Below are 24,272 nucleotides of genomic sequence, written 5' to 3'. Positions count from 1 at the left end.
GTGACCAAAGTCTTCCTTGATTAGCTGTTAACTACTTTTTATTTGGACTCAGGAAGGCTAAAGACTAGGCCATAGGAGGAGTGACTAACTTACTCTTTAGTCAAATAGCACTGACGTAGTTGTCAGCAATGCCACTGTGAATGAGGAAAGTATTGGTTTACAAAGTTTTTAATATTTTATGGTATAATAACAGTGAATCATATCAAAATTCTGGTGTAGGCTGGGCGCGGTGGCTCACGCCTGTAATCCCAGCACTTTGGCAGGCCTAGGTGGGTGGATCACCTGAGGTCAGGAGTTTGAGACCAGCCTGGCCAACCTGGTGAAAACCCATCTCTACTAAAAATACAAAATTAGCCAGGTGTGGTGGTGCATGCCTGTAGTCCCCACTACTTGGGAGGCTGAGGCAGGAGAATTGCTTGAACCTCAGAGGTGGAGGCTGCGGTGAGCTGAGATCATGCCATTGCACTCCAGCCTCAGTAACAAGAGCAAAAAAATACGTTTACCTTATACTTGATATACTGTCTAACAGAGAAAAATAGTTCCTTGGAAAGACTCATCAAACAAAAACCTATAGCCTGTGCAAAATAACATCAAATGTACTGCTGAAAGATCATTTTTGCATCAAAATGGTCCCTGACCATCACATTATATAGCAATAGCAATAGACACAGAACATGTCATAATTCTTATCTAGGTTGGGCAGGGGTAGGAGGGAAGGTCTAGAAAATCAGATACTCAAATTTCAGCACATAATTATTCAAATAAAATTTTAATGATTTCAGTTCCTGAAAATGTAGTGTCATTAAAGGTCATTTCCTGCTAAATTTCAAATTACAGATTTGTGGGCCATTCCTGAGCAGAAGCATCATATTCTACTAAATATTCAGCTTACTAACTAAGGTAACTGACAGTATCATGGCAGGAGGTGAGGAGGAACAATGATCAGCTCATAGCTAAGAAAAGGGAAAAAAACAATAACCAAAGCAAAAAACAAAATAGCTACAGATATTAGTAAAATACTAATACAATCCCAAACATCCACCTCTTAAATTACTAGAAAAACAATACCAATAAAGTTATAGCAAATACAGTCTTCACAGATTTGAGTAACTTTATTTGCATTTTATAGTGATTTCTTAAGGCCTATATCCAATGAAACCATTTTAAAAGCTCTATGAGGAGTGGAATTTTAGATGTCTATTACACTTTTCTTTTAAAAGAAAAATGCTTAAATTTCAGAATGAGCAAGATTCACTTTCGTAGGTAGAGGCCCTGCTTCTTCATGATCTTCAGTTTTAGATCTAACAACCACAAGAGAAGAAGCTGGATATTTGTTCAGCTTTTGTTCATTCATAAACTCCAAGTCACCATAGATACTCAGCTTCTGCAAAAGAAAACCAATGTACATTAGTAGTCTGGATAATTAGGAACCTCTCCAAGTAAGTCTTCAAATAATTTAATTTATAAATGGTTAGTAAAAAAAAATTCTATAAACAACTTTAAGAAAGAAGAATGCTTTTTCTCAAAATGTTGTAGACACATGATTCAGCTCCCAGTGGATGGCCAAAGAAAGCTGTTCCACATCTCAAGTTAAAATCCTCAGGAGTATAACAACTGAGTATCAAGAAAAATAGCTATGGATGCCTTAAGTGATCAAGTCCTTCAACATCTTAGCTCTCCTACCAAGTGGTAAAATAATTTGGTGTAAGTCTTTCTGCTCCTAAATGTTTTAGCTTAACATGTATGGAAAATGATAGATGCTATTTGAAAATGCTGTGAGAAAAAAGAATATGCATGAAATGCTCTAACACTGATAGAAGGGTCTTCATAAATATATAAAGTTCCTTAATTGTTACTACCATATCCAAGAAGATACTAAAAGAATGAAAGCATAAAACAGAATCACTGCAAATGTCATAAAACTCATTAGAGAATAATGTTAATATCTAACATCTGTTGAGAGTAGGTAATATACGTATGAATGTCTCTGTCTTTTTTTTTTTTTTAAAAGAGATGGGGTGTTGCTCTGTTACCCAGGCTGGAGTGCAGTGGTGTGATCATAGCTCACTACAAGGCCTTGAACTCCTGGACTCAAGTGATTCTCCTGCCTCAGCCTCCTGAGTAGCTAGGACTATAGGCATGCACCACTATGTCCAGCTAATTTTTCTTTTTTTTTTTTTTAAATGATGGAGTCTTGCTATGTTGCCTAGACTGGTCTCAGACTCCTGGCCTCAAGTGATCCTCCTACCTTGGCCTCCCAAAGTGTTGGGATACATGTGTGAGCCACCACACCTGTCCATACGTATCTCTTAAAGGCAGAAAAGCAAAGTGAAAAGTCTTCACTAATAAGCATAGGCCGGGTGCAGTGGCTCACGCCGGTAATCCCACCACTTTGGGAGGCTGAGGCAGGCAGATCACTCGAGGTCAGGAGCTCAAGACCAGCCTGGCCAACATGGTGAAACCCTGTCTCTACTAAAAACACAAAAAATTAGCCAGGCATGGTGGTACGTGCCTGTAATTCCAGCTACTCAGGAGGCTGAGGCACAATAATCACTTGAGCCTGGGAGGCAGAGGTTGCAGTGGGCTGAGATCACGCCACTGCCCTCCAGCCTGGGGGACAAAGTGAGACTCTGTCTCAAAAAAAAAAAGAAATGGTATAGATTCTATTGTTAATCTACTCATATAGCAACAAATCCCCATATCCAAAAGTTAGAAACTGAAGTGCTGATATCACTGGCAGGGCAACTCACTAGATTATAAAGCAAGAACTACACAGAAGTACCTACTACTGGAAAGGTGTTTTTAAAAGATGCTGAATAAAGAGCACCTTCAAGAATTTATCAAAAGTGATACATGCTATCCTGGCTGGGCATGGTGGCTCAAGCCTGTAATCCCAGCACTTTGGGAGGCTGAGGAAGGTGGATCACCTGAGGTCAGGAGTTCCAGACCAGCCTGGCCAACATAGTGAAACCCCATCTCTACTAAAAATATAAAAATTAGCTGGGTGTGGTGGTGCGTGCCTGTAGTCCCAGCCACTAGGGAGGCTGAGGCAGGAGAATCGCTTGAACCCGAGAGGTGGAGGTTTGCAGTGAGCCGAGGTTGCACTACTGCACTCTAGCCTGGGCGATAGAGCGAGACTCCATCTCAAAAAAAAAAAAAGATGATAAAGTGATACATGCTGTAACATGATGAACCTTGAAAATATGCTTAGTGAAAGAGGCCAGTCACAAGAGACTACATATTGGCTATTTAGGACTGGAGGGTGAGATGGGGGTGGGGGTGGTGCAGCTGCTGCTGCTGCTTGGGAGAAAATGGGGAGCAATTACTAAGAGTACAGATTTTCTTTCTGGGCTGATGAAAATGTTCTAAAAGTGACTGTCACAATAGTTGCTTATTCATACATGTTTCAGATGTGTTCTACTGGACTGCTGCCTCAGGGGAACAACTATCCCGCAAGGAGTTGCCCCAGTACCTTAAGCTTTTCCAGTAAGAGAGTAGCTTTAAGACAAGTTCAGGCCAGGTGTGGTGGCTCACGCCCATAATCCCAGCACTTTGGGAGGCTGAGGTAGGTGAATCACTTGAGGTCAGGAGTTCGAGACCAACCTGGCCAACATGGTGAAACCCAATCTCTACTAAAAATACAGAAATAAGCCAGGTGTGGTGGTGTGCACCTGTAGTAGTCCCAGCTACTCAGCAGGCTGAGACATGAGAATCACTTGAACCCGGGAGGTGGAGATTGCAGTGAGCTGAGATTGTGCCATTGCACTCCAGCCTCAGTGACAGAGCGAGACCCTGTCTGGAAAAAAAAAAAAAAAAAAAAAAATTCAGTGGTTGATAGGTTGGACACGGATCTGATATAGTAGGCCTCCTTAAAACTCAGAATTCACATGTGACCACTGGCTCTGGGGCACTGTGAAAGAAAAATGTTCACAACTCTACCTAACAACATTTAAAGATCTTGAAGCAGCAACCAGGAACTGTTTGATTTTATACATCAACATGAAAGAAGCCACTGAAGGGAGGAAGGAGACTGAGGAGATGCTGGTTAAAGGACACAAAATTTTAGTTAGATGAGAAGAATATGAAGGTATATGAAAATACTTTGTAAATTTTAAAGACTATACAAATGTTGTTATCAACATTATCCTGTCCCAGTTTCTAGGTACCTACATCAATTATATCACCTTAATAAAAATATTAAGCATAATATTTTAATTTTTCATGTGCAAATCATATATTTAAACATCTTTATAGTCTGTTAGGATAAAACAGTTGTTCAAGCACCATATTAGGCACATGCCAATGGCTTATTATTATATTCTAATTTCTGTCTCTTCTTCTTTTCTCTCTTTTTCTATGGCACTTTGGAGGTATAAAAAAACTAAAGTTTATTTCAGTGGGATTAGATGTTGACAGCCATTATTATTCTATATTTAGTTATATAAATACTTTTCTGTTCTTGAAAGCTAAGCTGAATAATCAAATTATAGCCTTTCCCCCAAACAAAAATCCTTTACCTTAACAGTTATATTTTTTGGGCCAGTTAAATTTTAATTACCAAGGAAGTCACAATGTCTTCCATCTCTTATGGGGTTAGATACCAGAATATAACAACTCAAAATCAAACACTCCAGCATTTCTCCTCTCCCTCTCCCTCTCCCTTCCTCTCTCCTCTCTCTTCTTTTCTTTTCTTTTTTCTTTTGAGACTCAGGGTCTTGTTCTGTTACCAGGCTGTAATACAGTGGCACAATCCTGGTTTATTGCAGCCTCAACCTTCTGGGCTCAAGTGATCCTCCCACCTCAGCCTCCTGAGTAGCTGGGATCATGGGCACACACCACCATGCCCAGATAATTTTTATAATTTTTCGCAGAGACAGGATCTCATCATGTTGCCCAGGCTGTTCTCAAACTCTTGAGCTCAAGTGATCCACCTGCCTAGCCTTCCCAAAGTGCTGGGATTAGATGCATGAGCACCACACCTGGCTCAGCCTTGCTGCTTCTAAAGCAGCACTGCTCCTTAATATTGTGGTAATTAATTTAAACTATTAAATGGTTCTACAAATCTTCTCTCTGGCTGGGTATGGTGGCTCATGCCTGTAATCCCAACACTTTGGGAGGCAGAGGTGGGCAGGTCACTTGAGATCAGTAGTTCAGGACCAGCCTGGTCAATATGGTGAAACCCCATCTCTACTGAAAATACAAAAATTGGCTGGGCATGGTGGCGCGTGCCTGTAGTCCCAGCTACTCAGGAGGCTGAGGCAGAAGAATCACTTGAACCCAGGAGGCGGAGGCTGCAGTGAACCAAGATCCTGGCCACTGCACTGTAGCCTGGGCGACAGAGTGAGACTGTGCCTCAAAAAAAAAAAAAAAAAAAAAGGCTGCGCACGGTGGCTCACGCCTGTAATCCCAGCACTTTGGGAGGCTGAGGCAGGTGGATCATGAATTCAGGAGATCGAGACCACGGTCTCTACTAAAAAATACAAAAAAATTAGCCAGATGCGGTGGCGGGTGCCTGTAGTCCCAGCTACTCAGGAGGCTGAGGCAAGAGAGTGGCATGAACCCGGGAGGCGGAGCTTGCAGTGAGCCGAGATCGCGCCACTGCACTCTAGCCTGGGTGACAGAGTAAGACTCTGTCTCAAAAAAAAAAAAAAAAGTCTTCTTTCCCACATATCGCCTTAGAAACTGATGTAAACAGGTCTTTTCAGTCTTAGAGAGTCAGAAAGACACACTTTTCTCAAGCCAGTCAACATATATGTCACCACGGTAGTTAGCATCACAGAAAGCTGGGAACAACCATTCTTGTGATGCAAACCTGTAATTTTTATGTGTGCCAACCTCTACCACATGAAAACCACCACATCTTCTCTCTTTCTATTATAGTAGAGAGGCCTTGTTTTTCCAGCTAAACAAATAAGGTATTTAAAATGATATCTCACAGGGCTCAGTCTTCAAATGGTCTAAGGGTTAGAATTAAATTTACCTCAGAGGGAACATACTGCTCCACAGCTGTAGCAACAGTGGCACAACAAATCCAAAGCAATACCATCACCGAGAGGACAAGAGTTGTAGTTAAAATCCACCCAGAGTTACTGGAAAAAAAATCAACAATTAGTTATATTAAAATTTTATAAGAAACAGGAGATTCTTAGTCAATCAACCTTATGTACTTAGCTCAACAGTACAATTAAAACTTTGTTGATTATCTTTGAAACTATTAAAAAACATACTTACAGAAGGAAATATTATACTAATAGCTATTACATTAGGTTGGCATAAAGTCTTTTTCCTCTACTTCTAATGTTTCTATAACATGGCTATATCACTTTTGTAATAATAATAAAATCAAATATACTTGACTTTCTGCTAAATATATAAGGCAAGTGAAAGTGTCCTGTAAATTGTACACTGTCGTACAAATGTCATATATTATTTTACAAATTATTATACTTGCTTTCAGAAAACCAATATACAATAAAGTTAAGGTATAGACTAGGTAAATTTAAAATGATCATTTGTTTTATAAAAGAAATCACAACAGGCTTCCAGAAGTCAGTTTCCCTAGAATACTTCACATATTTAATTTGCCATAATTTACTTATACTTCAATTTAAAAGAGCACATCTATTGTAAGGCATTCTGTAATCATTATAGCATATCTCAGTAAAGAGGTAGTTATATTTTCCTTATCATTAAAATATCTTAAGATAGAAGGCCAGTTATGAGAATCAGCAATTAGAGGTTTTTTATTTTTATTTATTTTTAATTTTTATAGAGACAAGCTCTCACTGTATTGCCCAGGCTGGCCTTGCACTCATGGGCACAAGCCATTCTCCCACCTGAAGTTTTTTTCATAATTGACCTATTAAGATTCAAAAAAAAGTCAAGCCATTTTTAAATAATTAAAAGTCTAACTCTGACAAACTGTGTAACACAGATAGTCCCTAATTTTCACATCTCTGCTCATCCAACACTGCCTAATAAGAGATCTATACTTACCACCCTAACCACTCACTTGACAGTCTGGCAAGACTTGAACATGCAGTAAGCACAGTCATTGTCTGCCAGCAAAACAGGCGGACTTTGGAGAATGTATTGTATCTAAAAGTAGGGAACTCCCATATGATGCTTTAAGTATCCCAATTTAGAAAGATAATAGAGTAAAACACGTTTTAAATGAAAAAAATACCCACTTTCCTCTCCATGTTCCAGCCCTAACTGAGTTAAGGAATTTACCGCAAAATGAGGATATATTTGATATCTGGATTCCAGTAGCAACTACCTAAGCCAGAAAATTGGGGTTCATCCCTTCACTCTCCAGAACAAAACAATGACTAGATCCTACAGATTTTCAACTATCTCCATTATCTCCTGTTCTTGTCTACTGCCCTAATTCAGCCTTCATAATTTCTTCCCTGATTTACCAAAGTTCTCCAACCTATCCTTCACATAGAAGCCTCTTCTTGACACTAATGTTATGTTCCTGCTTCTCTCTATTCCTGTTTTCCCAGTTCAGTCAAATTTCTGACTCTCCTTATCCTCCATATGCAGTAATGTACCCTATACACATTGAGCAGGAGGCCAGTATATCTGAAAAAAAAAATTTAAGTAAATCTTCTGCTACAACTAGCAAAAATGTCTACTCATTACTCAAGATATTTCTATCTCGCCTGTCAATCCTCCCCTTGAAACCTCCAGTAGACTTAAATACAGTCTTTATATGCTTTGTATGAGACATGTGTAGGAGTGTGTATATGTATAGCAATCACTATTGTCCACGTCTGTCTAGACCTGAGAACTCCTGACATCTTTTCTAGGTCTCAACTCCCTAGCACAGTGCCTGGCTCTTCAAAAAGAAATACAAGTGAAGAAAGAGTGACTTCAATTTCCTTTCTGGAGATCATGGTGTCTCTTTAACAGCTACGATCAGATTCCAATAACTGGCTGAGTGATTCTGTATGTAATCATGGAAAAATCATGACACTTTAGGAAGTAAATATTTACAGCAGAATAGGATGAGCAGAAGATGTATAATTAGAAAAATTAGGTTTGAATTCTAACATAGTGACTGTATAACCTTGGAAGTAGTCAATTCACCTCTTTAAATTACCACCTACTTATCACAGGGTATTGTTCTAAAAGTCAAATGGGATCACTGAAGGGGAAAAAGCATTTTAAAAAAGAACACTTAAAAAAATTTTTTGAGACAGTCTCGCTCTATCACTCAGGCAGTGCAGTGGCACGATCATAGCTCACTGCAGCCTTGACTTCCCGGGCTCAAGTGATTCTCCCACCTCAGCCTCTTGATAGCTGGGACTACAGGCGTGTGCCACCATGCCCAGCTAATTTTTTTTATTTTTTGTAGAGATGGATGGGGTCTCACTATGTTACCCAAACTGATTTTGAACCTCTGGGCTCAAGTGATCCTCCTGCCTTGGCCTTCCAAAGTGCTGGGATTACACGCATGAGCCACCGCACTCGGCCAAAATCATAATTTTTATTCAAATATAGGATCCTACCTATTATAATCTACATTTGGGCACAAAAACTTCTTTTTTTTTTTTTTTTTTTGAGACAGAGTCTCATTCTGTTGCCCAGGCTGGAGTGCAGTGGCGCGATCTCGGTTCACTGCAACCTCCGCCCTCCGAGTTCAAGCGATTCTCCTCCTGCCTTGGCCTCCCGAGTAGCTGGGATTACAGGCGCCTGCCACCGCACCTGGCTAATTTTTTTTGTATTTTTAGTAGAGCCGGGGTTTCACCATCTTGGGCAGGCTGCTCTCGAACTCCTGACCTCGTGATCAAAGTGCTGGGATTACAGGCGTGAGCCACCGCGCCTGGCCAAAAACTTCTAAGAAATACATTTCTAGTTATAAAGTTAGTTGTTTCACAAAATCACTTTTAAAGTGTTAGATTTAAAAAAAAACACACACAGCATATAATGACAAAATGTTAAAGGTCAATAAATCACCAATAATATGCCAGGTAGTACAGTACTGAGAACTGTAATTTAAGATTAATTATTTAGGTTTCACAGAACTATCAAACTGCAACAAACATCCTAAATACTGGAAAGAGAAAAACTGCCCTTTGTTGGACAAGCTCAAAACCGGTTTAGAAATGAAAGAAGGATAAAATTTAAAGTTTAATCCTTGTTTTCTCATACAGTCTTTTAAACATTTTGCCTAGTAAAAGGTATTAATTTGTAAGGTCCACCTAACTCTAATGATACACGATAACACCTCTCAAGAAACTGTTTCTATAAGAAATTACAGGGAGCATGTGGTTTGGACTACCGAAGTTTTATACTTGAGATAGAACAGTCCACTAGAATGAACACACTATACAGCAGTACCACTCACTGAAATGCTTGGCCTGGTATCTGACACAGAGTAGGTAATAGTCAATAAGTGACATGGCCCACTAGCTTTCTCTGTTTCCTTTTTTTGGGGGGGGTGGGGAGGAGTAAAATGTGGGGGAGGGATCATATCCGAATTCCTTGGAGAAGAGGAAACATGCACACTTTGATAAAACCTGCCTCTCACCCTCATAAGGCTTGATATTTTTTCCTAGGAGGGCATATGGTACCCACTACTCTCATTTGCCCACTTTACCATTACCCTTAAAAACTCTTGGCACAGAGCTGATACTCCTTAGTATAGAATACAAAGCCCTTCTTAATCTAGAGTGCTTATCCAGCTCTTCTAGCCTCAAATCTGGCCATGCAGATAAAAACAAAAACAAAAATCTGATCCCTAAACCATTCAAACTTTTTTATTTTATTTTGTTTTATTTTATTTTTTGAGACAGAATCTTACTCTGTCACCTAGGCTGGAGTGCAGTGGTGCAATCTCAGCTCACTGAAACCTCTGCCTCCCAGGTTCAAGCCATTCTCCTGCCTCATCCTCCTGAGTAGCTGGGATGACAGGCATGCGCCACCACGCCTGGCTAATTTTTGGATTTTCAGTAGAGACGGGGTTTCGCCATGTTGGCCAGGCTGGTCTTGAACTCCTGATCTCAGGTGATCCACCTGCGTCGGCCTTCCAAACTGTTGGGATTACAGGCGTGAGCCACCGTGCCTGGCCTCAGACATATGTGAAATTAAAGCTTAATTTAAATGTGTGGAGAAGCACATTCAACATAAATCAAGAGATTCTAACAAGAAGTATGCTCCTGTACTGTGAAAAAAAACTACCTGCGTGGGTTTTATTCAAGTAGTATGCCTATAACCTTTTAAACACACTAAAATATCTAACGTACAATCTTGGAAGGGAAAAAGTAAAAAGGTTTACTTTTGAGGTGCTAATTTTAAAATAATAAAAGTAATGTATCTCTCTGATACAGCCAGATTTTATCTGTTATACACACAATAAAGAGGAATACATACAGAGAGAGGCATCTTAAAAAGCCATCACTTTCTCCATCTTCAAGAAAATTCCTGTGTGCTTGTGAATTTCTCATTTGCAGATCTGCTGAAATAGTAAGGTATGAGTTTATTATACCCTACATCCCAAAACCTAGTCTCACATGACTACTTCTAGATATACACACTTTACAGATATCCAATTGTTTTTGTTTGTGTCATCTGATACATTTTATAATACGTATCAGTTTTTCTAGCACATCAAAACCAAATGAATATTCTACCACATTATGAGTTTCCTGTTTTATTTTCAAATTCTTATTGGCATTGATGTTTTCTGCTTAATTACATGTGAGCTTGGATTTGGTTTATTTTAATCTAATTAAAGTTAAAGATGGTCTTATGTTATGTGCTATCATTATCTACCCACTCCCACCTACCAAAATTAGAAGGCTAATTAAATAGTATCTAAAATAAGGTATGAGTAAATTTTACAAGGTAAGCTCTGCTTTAGCTTGATGTTTTACATTCTTATGAGTCAAAATTCACTTCTTCTTTTTTTTTTTTTTTTTTTTTTTGAGACGGAGTCTCGCTCTGTCGCCCAGGCTGGAGTGCAGTGGCCGGATCTCAGCTCACTGCAAGCTCCGCCTCCCGGGTTCACGCCATTCTCCGGCCTCAGCCTCCCGAGTAGCTGGGACTACAGGCGCCCGCCACCTCGCCCGGCTAGTTTTTTGTATTTCTTAGTAGAGACGGGGTTTCACCGTGTTATCCAGGATGGTCTCGATCTCCTGACCTCGTGATCCACCCGTCTCGGCCTCCCAAAGTGCTGGGATTACAGGCTTGAGCCACCGCGCCCGGCCAAAATTCACTTCTAACATGGAAATAAAAATAGAATGGGGACTCATACTTTTGGTATTTTTCATTATTTGGTCAATTTATTGGGAAGTACCAGAATAGTTGATTAGTTCATGCTCAAAACATCCTTTGAAACAAACTAAATGTTTTTAGAATAGTGATTCTCAAAGTGTGGCCCCCAGGCCAGCAGCATCAGCAAAATCTGGAACTTGTGAGAAATAGAAATTCTCAGGTCTTCTCCTGGACCTAGTAAATTAGAAACTCTGGAGGTGGGGCCCGGCAATGTGTGTTTGAACAAGCTCTCCAAACTCTAATACACATGAAAGTTTGAGAACCACTGTTTTAGAAATTATCTGTTTATGTTCCATCAGTGGAAAAAAAAAAAAAACACAACCAACTCTACTACAACCAGATTTGACTGCTAATGTTTTTATCTAAGCTACTTAAAATAAAACTTACAGGACATTTTGCTTAGAGATGATTCTCTCAAATTTGTAGACTCCTGTTCCAAATGTGGTGCATACTGGATTTCTGGCTTAGACTAAAATAATAATGAAAGCAATTAAGTCATTTGTACTTCTTTAGCTTTTTTTCAGTAACAAGTTCTAAAACACATCATCTCTTTAAACATTTAAATTGAGAAAGAGTAACAGAAAGACTGTATAAAAAATAAAACACGTTAACCACAATATATTTTAATTGCACTTCCTAAACATTAGAACCAGTGCCTTGCAAAGAAACAGATTTCTGGCAGATTTATGTTAGTTTAACTTCCTGACAACATTTTTTTTTTTTTTAAGGGAGAGAGTGATAAATCATTACATACTACATTAAATACTATACCTTGCAGAAATGAGTTCTAATTCTAGTTGATCAGGAATAATTTATCAGACTGCCAAAACTTTTGGCTAAACACATATTATCTCTATTTCTTCTCATATGAAACATTCCATTATTCCCTAGGTATGAGGAATCCATAAATTACAGCCAAACACTCCATACTTTACATTTTCTGAATAGTTCTGATCCTCTAGAATGGGGGTTTCTCCATCCCAGTTATGCTCAAATTCACACAGACTTTAGAGAGACACAGAGCTAATCTCCTATCTAATGAGGAATGAATGAGGCCTTCACTCTGAGAGTCAACTTATGCTTTGATGTAAGTAGCTTTAGGACATAGAACTTGTTCATGAATTTAAAGAGAAAATTCCTGCATTTTACTTATTACCAAATTAAGTAGAGGGGACCCAAGGTTCAGGGTAGTGCTAAAAATCACATACCAGCCATACATTAAGTCACTTACTTAGCTACAGTACTTAAAAGGTTTATTTTATTACCCGAGAGGAAGACACAACATAAACTCTGTTGACTGGTAAATTTGAGGAATTCAACTACTGAATTAAAAGCATGGTAGGGTAGTATATGGGCCTTGGTGCTAAAGTGTCCTGGGTTTTAAGCTTAATTCTGTTACTTATCGGCAGTGCAACTGCAACAAGTTACTCTCACCTTCCTCATCAATAAAATAGGAATAATATAACCTCATTAAGTTGTTTGAAAATCCGAGATAATATATCTAGTACAATATAACCTCCAGGGAATAACAGTTATTATCACATGGTAAATGATGAGATAGGAGACATTACCTCTCTAGGCAAAATACTTCTTCAAGAAGTTCTCTTATAAGAGTTATGAGTAAAAGCACTATAAAAAACTAAAAATTATGTCATATTGTTTTTATCTGATATCCATATGTAATCATATATGGCCACTGTTTACATTAAAAGTATATTAATTATTATCTCTCATATTTAAAGATTTCATTTTATCAATTTAACCACCATAAAATTTAAAAGACTCAGAGTTCTGGTTAGATAAAAACTAATGGGCTTTAGATAAGGCTTTTAATGGGCAAAGGGAAGGGTAATCAAACTGATGTCCAATATTTTAATGTAGGGCCAAATAAGTAATTCTTACTTGATGATAAGTATTTGTAAGTGACTGAGTATGGCTCTATGCTGAAACACTCATTTAAAACATATACATTTACTGTTGTTGGTAATTAGATGAATCCATGAAGCACTGTTGTCACCTGGAATATGACTATTTTTCCATCATCAGCTTGAAGATAAAAAGTCCATGAAGAGGTTATGAAGCTCTGTGCAGAGTCCATCATGTCACTCCAGAATGACCTCACCAGAGTTAGAGGAAAGAGTAGGTGCATTTTTGGCATCAGGGACATAAGCTAAAAATAAAATAAATAATGAGAAATGCATTATTTTTTATATATGTACATTCAAGAGAACAACATAATCAAGATTACTCAAATCCTTAATGGGACAGGATATAAACAAATACATCTACCATAATCTAATAGCATTAAACTCTTAGTTACCTATGCAAATTACGGTAAGGCTTAAAAACCAAGGCTACTTTAATTTGCCACCAAACACACTTACTAGCTCCCTGTCACCTCTATCAGAATAACAGGATTTTGAATTAAGTCCAAAAATAAGAAGACTCTTAAGATGTAATTAAACGAGGGCCAGCAAGTCCTCGAGGGTAGAATAGGAAGGGACAAATCATATCATTCTCATCTTTAATGTTTTTATTGAGAATAAATCATGCTATAATGAACATCAATGGAAAAGGGGAAGGAAAAAATCAATCAGAGGAATATACACATAAAATGGTAGACATCTGACAACAGGGCAGGGTGAAGGGAGTATTTACAGGCTGAGTATATGTAGTAAGCTACTGATAAGATTTTAATGGCCCGGCATGGTGGCTCACGCCTGTAATCCTAGCACTTTGGGAGGCTGAGGTGGGTGGATCATGATGTCAAGAGATTGAGACCATCTGGGCAACATGGTCAAACCCGATCTCCACTAAAAATACAAAAATTAGCTAGGCGTGGTGGCACACATCTGTAGTCCCAGCTACTCAGGAGGCTGAGGCAGGAGAATCCCTCAAACCAGGGAGGCGGAGGTTACTGTGAGCCAAGATCACGCCACTGCACTCCAGCCTGGTGACAGAGCGAGACTCTGCCTCAAAAAAAAAAAAAAAAAAAAAAAAGGATTTTGACAAATGATGTCATCTTTCCTCCTCCAATTCTGACTTCTTGACTTCTTTAGCAGCACTGGGCCCCTCTAAAGCACAAGCGTGGGATGCCATTTACTAAACTCTAGGGATAGCTTTGGTTCTACTTTGTTTCTTTATATGTTTGTTTTTTCTTTTTTTTTTTTGAGACAGTGTCTCGCTCCGTCACCCAGTCTGGAGTGCAGTGCTATCTATGGTAGCACTTGAGCCCAGAAGCGTGAGGCCAGACTGGGTAATATAGTGAGATCCCCATCTCTAAAAAACATAAAAATAAAAAAAGCATATACCTCTTAACTCAGCAATTCTAGCCATATGATTTTATTCTACAGGTATACTCACAAATGTGCAAAATAGATATTATTTACAAAATAAAAAGATTAGGAACAACTTACATGTTCACAAATAAGGAACTGCCTAAATAAATTATAATATATCTACACAGAATATTATGTAGTAGAAAAAAATTAGAAGCTCTTTATGTATACTTATATTTATAAAATACATGTGTACATCCTTGTATATGCATAACATATCTGTGTACTAGTAACCTTGGCTACATGTATGAGGGAAAACTGAGTGGCTAAGAGACAGGGGTGGGAGACTTTTCACTATATGTATACTCTTTTTATCTTTTGAGTTTGTACATGTGACTATTTCCTGTGCAAAAATTAAGAAACTTTTCCCAGTATGTCTGGAGAATAGAGTATGAAATTCCCTTGTCAGGAATTTTAAGCGATGGCATTGGAGAAGTAATCAGGAGCTAGGTTGTGATAAACAGTTTGGACTTAAATCTACATGTAATTGGGAGCTACTAATTATATAAGACAGGATAATGGCATGATGAAATTTAGAAAAAAAAATCTGGACACAGTAAAGGATGGAGTTAGAAAGGGTTAAATTAGAAAAACAGTTTGGAAGTTAACTTAAAAATACAGATAAGAAATGATGATAATCTGAGTTAAGGCAATGGCAACTGTCCAATGGAAGTTGGGATGGAGAAAAAGAACTCTGAAATAATTCCTCTCAGCCTTGGTTTTTTAATATGTAAAATGAGGATAATATCTTCACTGGAATGTGGGAAGAAACAAAATAAGATTATGAATGTAGGCATAACTTTTAATAGTAAAGCATTATACAAGTGCAATTATTCAACTGACTTTTTTATTTGCAAACAAATTTTGTTTGCTGAAAGTCAAATTTATATATTTTATATATTTATATATTATATATATATATAACACTAAAATAGGATCGAGTCGGTGATAAACACTTCAAGCAACACAAGTCAGTGCCATCTAAGCAGGCTAGTTTGAAAGGCAGTATTGTTTCGTACTTGTTCTTGTCTCAGTTCAGCGAATGGCAGCTGATTCTGGCAACCAAGATGGCAAGCATATTGCTCATCAGATTGGGAATATGCTTCTGTACATGCTGTAAGAGAAAAACAGTCAAATTAGAAGAAACAAAAGGGAAAGGGAAAGAGGAAAGAAAAGGATTTGATATTTTATTTAAAAAATTCTTATACTTAAAAAAGATTTCATCAATGTCAATTTCCAAATTTGGTAATATAGTAGTAGGAAATGTATCTTTAACAGAACTCCATATTGTCTCCCTCCTACAAGTCAAATGTTTTAGATACAAATCTATTAATTATACACCCAGGCTCTGGCCACATGATGACATTCATATAGGAGGACCCTTGCAGCTAAGGCTTGTGTAGTAGAAAATGCACTGGATTGGCATCCTGAAGATACCACTCAAAAAGTTTTAGTTCCATCATTTGTTGGTGTGTGTGACCTGGGCTGAGCAGTTTAACCTCTGACTATTGATTTCTATATATCTAAAACAGAATAACACAACCCACTGCATAGGATTGAATGAAATAATATATTTTAATGATTTATACAAATATACAGTATTATTGTTAAGAACCAGATCACTCAGTTAAGAAGTAAGGGTATACACGTGGCAACAGAAAAATAAAACAATCAGCCTAACATCTGAAAGTCTAAGAAAATTGAACTAGGCTGGGTGTGGTGGCTCACGCCTGTAATCCCAGCACTTTGGGAGGCTGAGACGGGCGAATCACGAGGTCAGGAGATCGAGACCATCCTGGCTAACATGGTGAAACCCCGTCTCCACTAAAAATACAAAAAAAAATTAGCCGGGCGTGGTGGCGGGCGCCTGTAGTCCCAGCTACACGGGAGGCTGAGGCAGGAGAATGGCATGAACCCGGGGGGGGGGCGGAGTTTGAAGTGAGCTGAGATCACGCCACTGCACTCCAGCCTGGGGACAGAGCGAGAATCTGTCTCAAAAAAAAAGAAAATTGAACTAGAAAATGTTCTATAGCAGATGATTCTAATGTTGAAATAGATCTCTACCAGATATACTGTCATTTAGTTCATTAAATCCATTTCCTTCTTGTGATATAACATTTTACCACTATACCAATTTCATTTTTTCCCAACTCAGTAATGCATTTGTAATACACTTCTCAGAAGCGCTAGATAATAAACTGGACAGCATTATGCATATATAAAGATGATCAGTTAGGAGACTGAGCTGCAAAAATACGGTTATGACATCAAAGAAGACTGTATGTGAGTCATGGCACAGTGATGGCTTCTATGCTAAAAACAGTGTAATGAATGGAGAACATTCCATTATAGTTATTTAAAAAGTTAAACGTCAATTGTGTCCTGATTGCAGGTTTCTTTTATTAAACAGACTGCTTTTAGCAAAAAGAAAGAAAAGTGGTTTAACAGATGACAAAGCCTCTGGCTACTTATTTTAATGGCCTGACCAATGAAGAATACGCTATTAAATACTGAGTCAAAGGCCTGATTCAGTAAAAAACTTGGAGATAAGTCAATGAACTTATGATTGAAAGGTTTAGGAAAATTATACTATTTGTGAAAAGGTAGTAATGAATTGTGAGTAGGGTAATTTTACTGCATTTGTCTGACAGAAAGTTGGTTAAACAAAGGTGTCCTATTCACAGCAGAAAATAAACACTGTCTCAACAAACAGATGAAATTTAAAGCCCATGAAATTTCTAGCAGCAGCTACGAAAACTCTTAAATCCATAATAATTACAGTATGTTAGATGACTAGTTTCAACAGTGTGCTTGCCATTTCCTAAGGAAAATACTTTAAAAGGTTATCACAAAGAAAACAACAGTGTTACATACAGCTGATGTTAGCATAGCATCTTACCAGATTCACATTCCAATTTAGTTCGATTTAAGTCAATTCCATCATCCACAAACTGACAAATTGAAAACAGCCTGCAACCTCTCTGACATGCGTACAACTCCTCTTCCTAGGGAGTTCAAGAACAGGAAGGGTTACCAAAAAATAGTATTTTTTTTCCTCAGGGGAAAATGGGTTAGGAAGAAAGCAGTTAGTAACGTTTATTACAAATCATCCTATAAGTTTCATAACTGAAAGAAAAAAATGATAGAAGCCAGTTGATACTCAAGACCTTCGCCATACAGAGGTTTTAGTTCCTTATTTTAAAAGTGATATCAAGAAAAAAGCCTAGTAGGTAAAACCACCACCCTTTTTCCATTTTCTTTGGTTACAATCTGTGAGGGGGAAATTAAAAATAAAAACAATAGTGACATGCCAGGTGCAGTGGCTCACACCTGTAATCCCAGGGTTTTGGGAAGCTGAGGCAGGAGGACTGCTTGAGGCTAACAGTTTAAGGCCAGCCTGGACAATACAGCGAGACCCCATCTGTACCAAAACAAACACACACACAAAAATAACTGAGTATGATGGTGCACACTTGTAGCCCTAGTACTCAGTAGGCTGAGGTATGAGGATTGTTTGAGCCCAGGAGTTTGAGGGTACAGTGAGCTATAATCACACCACTGCACTCCAGCTTGGGGTACAAAGTGAGACCCTGTTGCTTAAAAAACAACAATAAAACAACAACAAAAAATACAACGGTGATATAACTAGAACTTCAACAGCAATAGAAAGGAGTAAGCAAGTACCCTAGGACCAGTGGCATACTTCTGTCACATCCATGTTTATATGAATCACCAGGCTTATCAGGAAAAGTATCAGACTAGCTTCACATGGCAAATGGTGACACAAGGGCCTGATAAAGTAAGGCATACATCTATAAAAATGTTTATATGAAAGGATTTTTAAAAACTGGGCTTAGGCCAGGCGTGGTGGCTCACGCCTGTAATCCCAGCATTTTGGGAGGCCGAGGCGGGTGGATCACAAGATCAGGAGATCGAGACCATCCTGGCTAACACGGTGAAAACCTGTCTCTACTAAAAATACAAAAACTTAGCTGGGCATGGTGGCGGGCGCCTGTAGTCCCAGCTACTCGGGAGGCTGAGGCAGGAGACTGGTGTGAACCTGGGAGGCGGAGCTTGCAGTGAGCCGAGATCGCGCCACTGCACTGCAGTCTGGGAGACACAGCGAGACTCCATCTCAAAAAAAAAAAAATTGGGCTTACATTAAATGAAAACACTGGAGCAACAGTGTGCTGCATGGGAAAGGACACTGCAATCAGTCAGACCTAGATCAAACCTTTTGGGTGAGTGCATAAGTTATTTTACCTAAGAATCTCAGGTTTCTCATCAAAAAAGGAGAGAACAGCCATTATCTCCAAATTCCTCAATAATTTGGAAGCTATTTCCAGCACAGTGCCTGGGATGTAGAAGGTTCTTAATAAATGGTAATAGTGTTAATAGATTTTTAAAATAGAAAACAATTACAGGCATCAATGTATATGTGTGAAAGCTCAAGATAGGATGGACATCTAGTTCTTCATTACTGTAAAATATTAACTGCTTAATATGACTAATGTCTTCAGCAGGGTTTTCTTTGATAAAATAAAAGTATTTTTAAAAAGCTACTGCATATGGGGGAGCCCCCTCAACTTACTGTGTGATATACTGTGTACAAACTGGCAGACACCTAATAAGGAAACAGCATGTGCATATGCCAGTTAGCAACCAATGGAATACAAGGTATGTACTTCTTTCCAGCAAAAGGATTAGTAAAATTTATGCAGCAGCAACAATCCATCAAGAAGAGATGGCTGCAGTCTAATATTAAATATACTTTATCATACAGCTTTGAAGGTAGCACACTTTTGGACCTCAGTTCCAGCTGCATTTATTGTTAAGATGAAATTGAAAGAATTTTAAAAATTAAGATAAATTTCATATCTGAGTAGCTTTTGCAGGCTTTGTAAAACAGTTAAAGAATTATTTTATGTCTTTGGAGCACCACAAATTTCCTTATACTGCACAGAGGAAGCATAAGCTCATTAGTATGAGCTATATCACATGCCATTTCATTCTTAGATATGCTTTCCTTTGTTAAAGAAACCTAGTAAGTCATCCAGTACCAATTTCAGAAAACCATATGGCATGGTGAAAAGAGACTAGGTTTCAGGAATCAGCCCTAGTTTGAAGTTCAGACTTGCCACTTATTCTGTACAACCTTTGGCAAGTTACTTAATCTATTTCCTCAGTTGTAAAATACGGACAATACTCTTACATCAATCCTCACTACTATTTATTCCTTTATTTTCTACTGCCTGTATAATTGTAGAGCGTCAATCTTCACTATTAGGATAATTATATATTTATATCTACAACAGCATTACTATTATTTAATGAGCATCTACAATGTGCCAGGCACTGTGTTAAGACTTAACAAATTATGCAACATCTGGTATGGAGCAGGCACTCAACTGGTAGCTATTAAGAATCATATCTGGCCGGGCACGGTGGCTCAAGCCTGTAATTCCAGCACTTTGGGAGGCCGAGACGGGCGGATCACAAGGTCAGGAGATCGAGACCATCCTGGCTAACGTGGTGAAACCCCGTCTCTACTAAAAAATACAAAAAACTAGCCGGGCAAGGTGGCGGGTGCCTGTAGTCCCAGCTACTCGGGAGGCTGAGGCAGGAGAATGGCGTGAACCCGGGAGGCGGAGCTTGCAGTGAGCTAAGATCCGGCCACTGCACTCCAGCTTGGGCGACAGGGCGAGACTCCGTCTCAAAAAAAAAAAAAAAAAAAAGAATCATATCTTTATTCTAAGTATTTCATGTTATATATACAAAAATAATGATTTCAAGTAAATATTTCATGCCCTATTTATCCCAAATGACTGGCAAGCTTATATAACATGTATCTCCTCTGATTTAGGACACAATAAATGGTGCTTCCACCATAGGAAATACCAGCTAAATTCATAATTAGAAGGTCCCTCAATGGTACTATTTAGGGCAGGCACCGTGGCTCATGCATGTAATCCAAACAGTTTGGGAGGCCAAGACATAAGGATCCATTCAGTCCAAGAGTTTGAGACCAGCCTGGGCAACAGAGCAACACTCTGTTTCAATTATTTTAAATTAAAAAATAAATAAATAGAAGTTAAGTGATCAGCAAGGACAAACAGTAATCAAGGAACTGGGAATAAAACCAGGTTTGTATGGTTCTAGAGACCACACTCCATTAATAAATGACCAGGCTAGCTATAATTAGCTTTTTTATTAACATGATTTATGTCTCTTGTTTTTTCGTCCGAGATAAATTATGCAATTGCATTTTCTGTAGATAAAAGATAGAATAATTTAAAAATAACTACTTACAAACAGGTATTCTACTTTCTTGCAACAAATAATTAGTTCTCAAAAAGTGTCATTAAAATGAGATTTTTTTTTTTTTTGAGATGCAGTCTTGCTCTGTGTCCCAGGCTGAAGTGAAGCGGCGCAATCTCGGCTCACTGCAACCTCCACCACCCGGGTTCCAGCGGTTCTCCTGCCTCAGCCTCCTGAGTAGCTGGGATTACAAGCATGTGCCATGCCCAGCTAATTTTTGTATTTTTCGTAGAGACGGGGTTTCACCATGTTGGTCAGGCTGATCTTGAACTCCTGACCACCCATGATCCACTTGCCTCGGCGTTCCTAACTGCTGGGATTACAGGCATGAGCCACAGCGCCCAGCCTAAAACGAGATTTCTATCTCGTTTTTCAAACTCTATGTGAGTTTGAAAATTCATCTAATTTCTTACAACACACGAAGCTTTTTCCTGGAGCACAAAGCACAGAGGAGAGCCAATAGAAATCAGTGACATAGTTAAATATGTGGGTTTTTTGTTTGTTTTTTTTTTTTTGAGGCAGAGTTTCCCTCTTGTTGCCCAGGCTGGAGTGCAATGGCGCAGGTTCACTGCAACCTCTGCCTCCCGGGTTCAGGCGCTTCTCCTGCCTCAGCCTCCTGAGCAGCTGGGATTACAAGTGCCCGCCACCATGCCCAGCTAATTTTTTTTGGTATTTTCAGTAGAGATGGGGTTTCACCATGTTGGCCAGGCTGGTCTTGAACTCCTGACATCAGGTGATCCACCTGCCTCAGCCTCCCAAAGTGCTGGGATTACAGGAGTGAGCCACCACGCCCAGCCTTTTTTTTTTTTTTTTTTTTTTTTTGAGACAGGGTCTCACTGTTAGACTGGAGTGCACTGGCGACATTTCGGCTCACTGTAACCTCCGCCTCCCAGGCTCAAGCAAGCCTCCCACCTCAGCTTCCCAAGTAGCTGGGACTACAGGTGCTCGTCTCCACGCCTGGCTAGTGTTTTCTTTTTCTTTTTTTCTTCAGAGACGAGGTCTTGCCATGTTGTCCAGGCTGGTCGCAATCTCCTGAGCTGAGATGATCCACCCACCTCGGCCTCCCAAAGTGCTGGGATTACAGGTGTGAGCCATCGCACCCGGCCGAATATGTTTAATGCAAGTTTATTAATAGGAGGCAGCATAGTGTAGCCAGTTTTAAGCTGAATTCCTACTCCACGATTTCTTGGGTATGTGACCTTAGGCAAGACACTTAACCTTTCAGAGCCTCAATTTCCTTAATTTTAAAACCCTACTTTACAGGGTTGTTGTGAGAATTAGGAATAATAGTATGATAAATCTCCCATCACTCTGGCTAACAGTGGAGTCTATATAAATTTCAAGTCCAGGACCTATAGGGAGCCAGATGATTTGGAGTTCTTTGTGAGAAAAGCTTTACTAAATAAGTAAAAATGGTTTATAGATATCACACCAATTGTTAGAAAATAGTGGACATTATTAAAGTACCTACAAGTTCCAGGAAGGTATCCTTTCAAATTATTTGATTATTCTCCCAACATTCTGGTTTATACTACAAAATTGCCAGGAAAATCTCAAAAAAAGGAAACAAACCCTAGAACAATAGAAAGTAAGTCTCAGCCCAATTCCAGGCCAAATCAATATTAATGAGCTTCCTCATACAATCCTCTTAATGATGAGAAGTTTACAAGAAGTGAAGAAAAATAACGTGGTTAGAAGCAGTATTCATCGATTTAAGTCTGAAGTTAAAACTTCTCACTTCTTTCTCGATTGTTACATAAATCTCTGGAAAAATTTAGCACACTCCCCTCTCCCACGGTTTTTGAAAATTGATAATCTCCATGCAGTTTAAAATCCAGCCGTAAACAAAATCTGAGAAGTGCCGGCACTTAGAACTTTTCATTTCAAAGACCTGAAAGCACTCGCCAATATGGAACATCCTAAGCTTCACTGGAACTGTCTCCGTAGCCACTCCAGTTTTAGAGAGCAAGGAGGTCTAGCCACAATGGTTAAGCAAATAGCATACAGGAGATGAAGGAAAAACGAAGAGGAAACCACCAGTAACATCAACAAAAGCTCTCATAAAACAACGTGGGGGAAGGCATACACTCAAATCATACATGGGAAACGTGTGGTGGGAATCATCAAACAATTTAGAATGTTGAGTAAACAGAGATCTTACGCTGAAAAACCAACGTGAAGAGGGTTAGGTATGTACTTAAAAAGGGGGGAAGCATAGAGAGGAGGCCATTACCTCTCCGTAAGCTGCGAACCCTCTCCTGTCTACAGTCTCGTTTCTTTACCCACTCCACGAATCCCCCGTTTCCTGCACTGAGTGGTCAGTTTCTGGTAGGCAGACACCTAACTGCCTCTTCTCTAACCCAGTCCCTCTTGGCAGCGTCTTGGACACAGTAACTCAACATAGGCAGACAGCATTCCTGGGCGTCTCGCTACTCCTTGAGCCGCCTTCGTGACGCTTTTTATACTTCAGTGGAATTGTCTACTTGTCTGACTCCCTGAAGACTACGCTCCCGATCCCGAGAGGCGCTTAGTAAACAAAGGTTATGAATCAATCATTTGTGGACTCGCTTATCTGCGCCTCCCTTTCTACAAACCCCCCTTAGGCTCCTTAAGGCGAGGACCCTGCATTAACCATCCATATCCTCCTCTATCCTCCTCCCTCTGAGTGCTCGACTCCCCTGCTGCCCGGCTAGCTCCCAGAGGAAAGGGATCGCGTCTTTCTCATCTTTGTGTCCCTCAGCCTATCACAGGGTAGTGCAGGACAAACTTCCGGTAATGACAGCAGGAACTGGGGTGCAGGCAGGATTAGGGAGGAAAACAGGAGCTACACAGATGGGAGACAGCGGTTGAAAGGCGGATTGAACAGCCAGGTTGCCAGAGCCGACATAAGTGTGGGGAGCCGAGAGATGGGCGGCCAGGGAAGGGTCGCAGCCCGCTCCGGACGGGCCCTACCTTAGGGTAGGTGTGCAAGGGGTAGGTCAACTGACAGGCCCGGTGGCAAGACGCTGTATCACCCAAGACCGAGTCAAATGCTTCAGCCGAAGCGGTCCCCGAACCTCCGGCCAAGGCCATGGTCAGCAGCAGCAGCGGCGGCAGCCCCAGTTGGGTCCTGACCCAGAGGCTCGCCTTCGGCGCCGCCATCTTGTTCCCCTCTGTCACAGCAGCTCAGCTTGTTGCTGTTTTCTTTGAAGGGTTTCCTCCTCCTCCTGGGGCCAGCCCCCTTCTCCGCCCCGCCGACCGTTGCTTCCGCCTCCGCCGTCGCTTCAGCTCCGCCCTGACCCGCCTGAAACTGCCGCCTCCTGCCCCACCTCTGGGACTACTAACTTCTCCTAG

General features: G+C 39.8%; 1 protein-coding gene and 1 long non-coding RNA gene across 5 annotated transcripts; one reads left to right on the top strand and one right to left on the bottom strand.

Moving 5' to 3' along the window:
- Positions 1–756: 756 nt before the first annotated feature.
- TMEM59 (transmembrane protein 59) lies at positions 757–24,247 on the bottom strand. Of its 4 annotated transcripts, none has more exons than XM_015139531.3 (8): positions 23,892–24,096; positions 17,521–17,626; positions 15,641–15,735; positions 13,301–13,453; positions 11,671–11,752; positions 10,381–10,462; positions 5,981–6,089; positions 757–1,384 (listed from the first exon to the last, which is right to left on the bottom strand). In XM_015139531.3, exons 1-8 carry the CDS (start codon positions 24,078–24,080, stop codon positions 1,229–1,231), a joined length of 972 nt encoding a protein of 323 aa, XP_014995017.3. In that variant the 5' UTR covers positions 24,081–24,096; the 3' UTR covers positions 757–1,228. The 4 variants fall into 4 exon arrangements, with proteins under 4 accessions (XP_014995017.3, XP_077850270.1, XP_077850275.1 ...); NM_001266204.1 differs by having other exon boundaries at positions 1,088–1,384; positions 10,381–10,465; positions 23,892–24,247; XM_077994144.1 differs by lacking the exons at positions 15,641–15,735; positions 17,521–17,626 and having other exon boundaries at positions 10,381–10,465.
- On the top strand, positions 21,736–24,096 carry LOC144333255 (uncharacterized). The gene is made up of 2 exons (XR_013401813.1): positions 21,736–22,023; positions 22,203–24,096. It is a non-coding gene; the product is annotated as an uncharacterized LOC144333255 (long non-coding RNA).
- Positions 24,248–24,272: the final 25 nt, after the last annotated feature.

Source organism: Macaca mulatta, chromosome 1, assembly GCF_049350105.2.
Source record: "Macaca mulatta isolate MMU2019108-1 chromosome 1, T2T-MMU8v2.0, whole genome shotgun sequence".
Classification (NCBI taxonomy): Eukaryota; Metazoa; Chordata; class Mammalia; order Primates; family Cercopithecidae; genus Macaca; species Macaca mulatta.
This window is presented reverse-complemented; position numbering and strand designations above follow the sequence as displayed.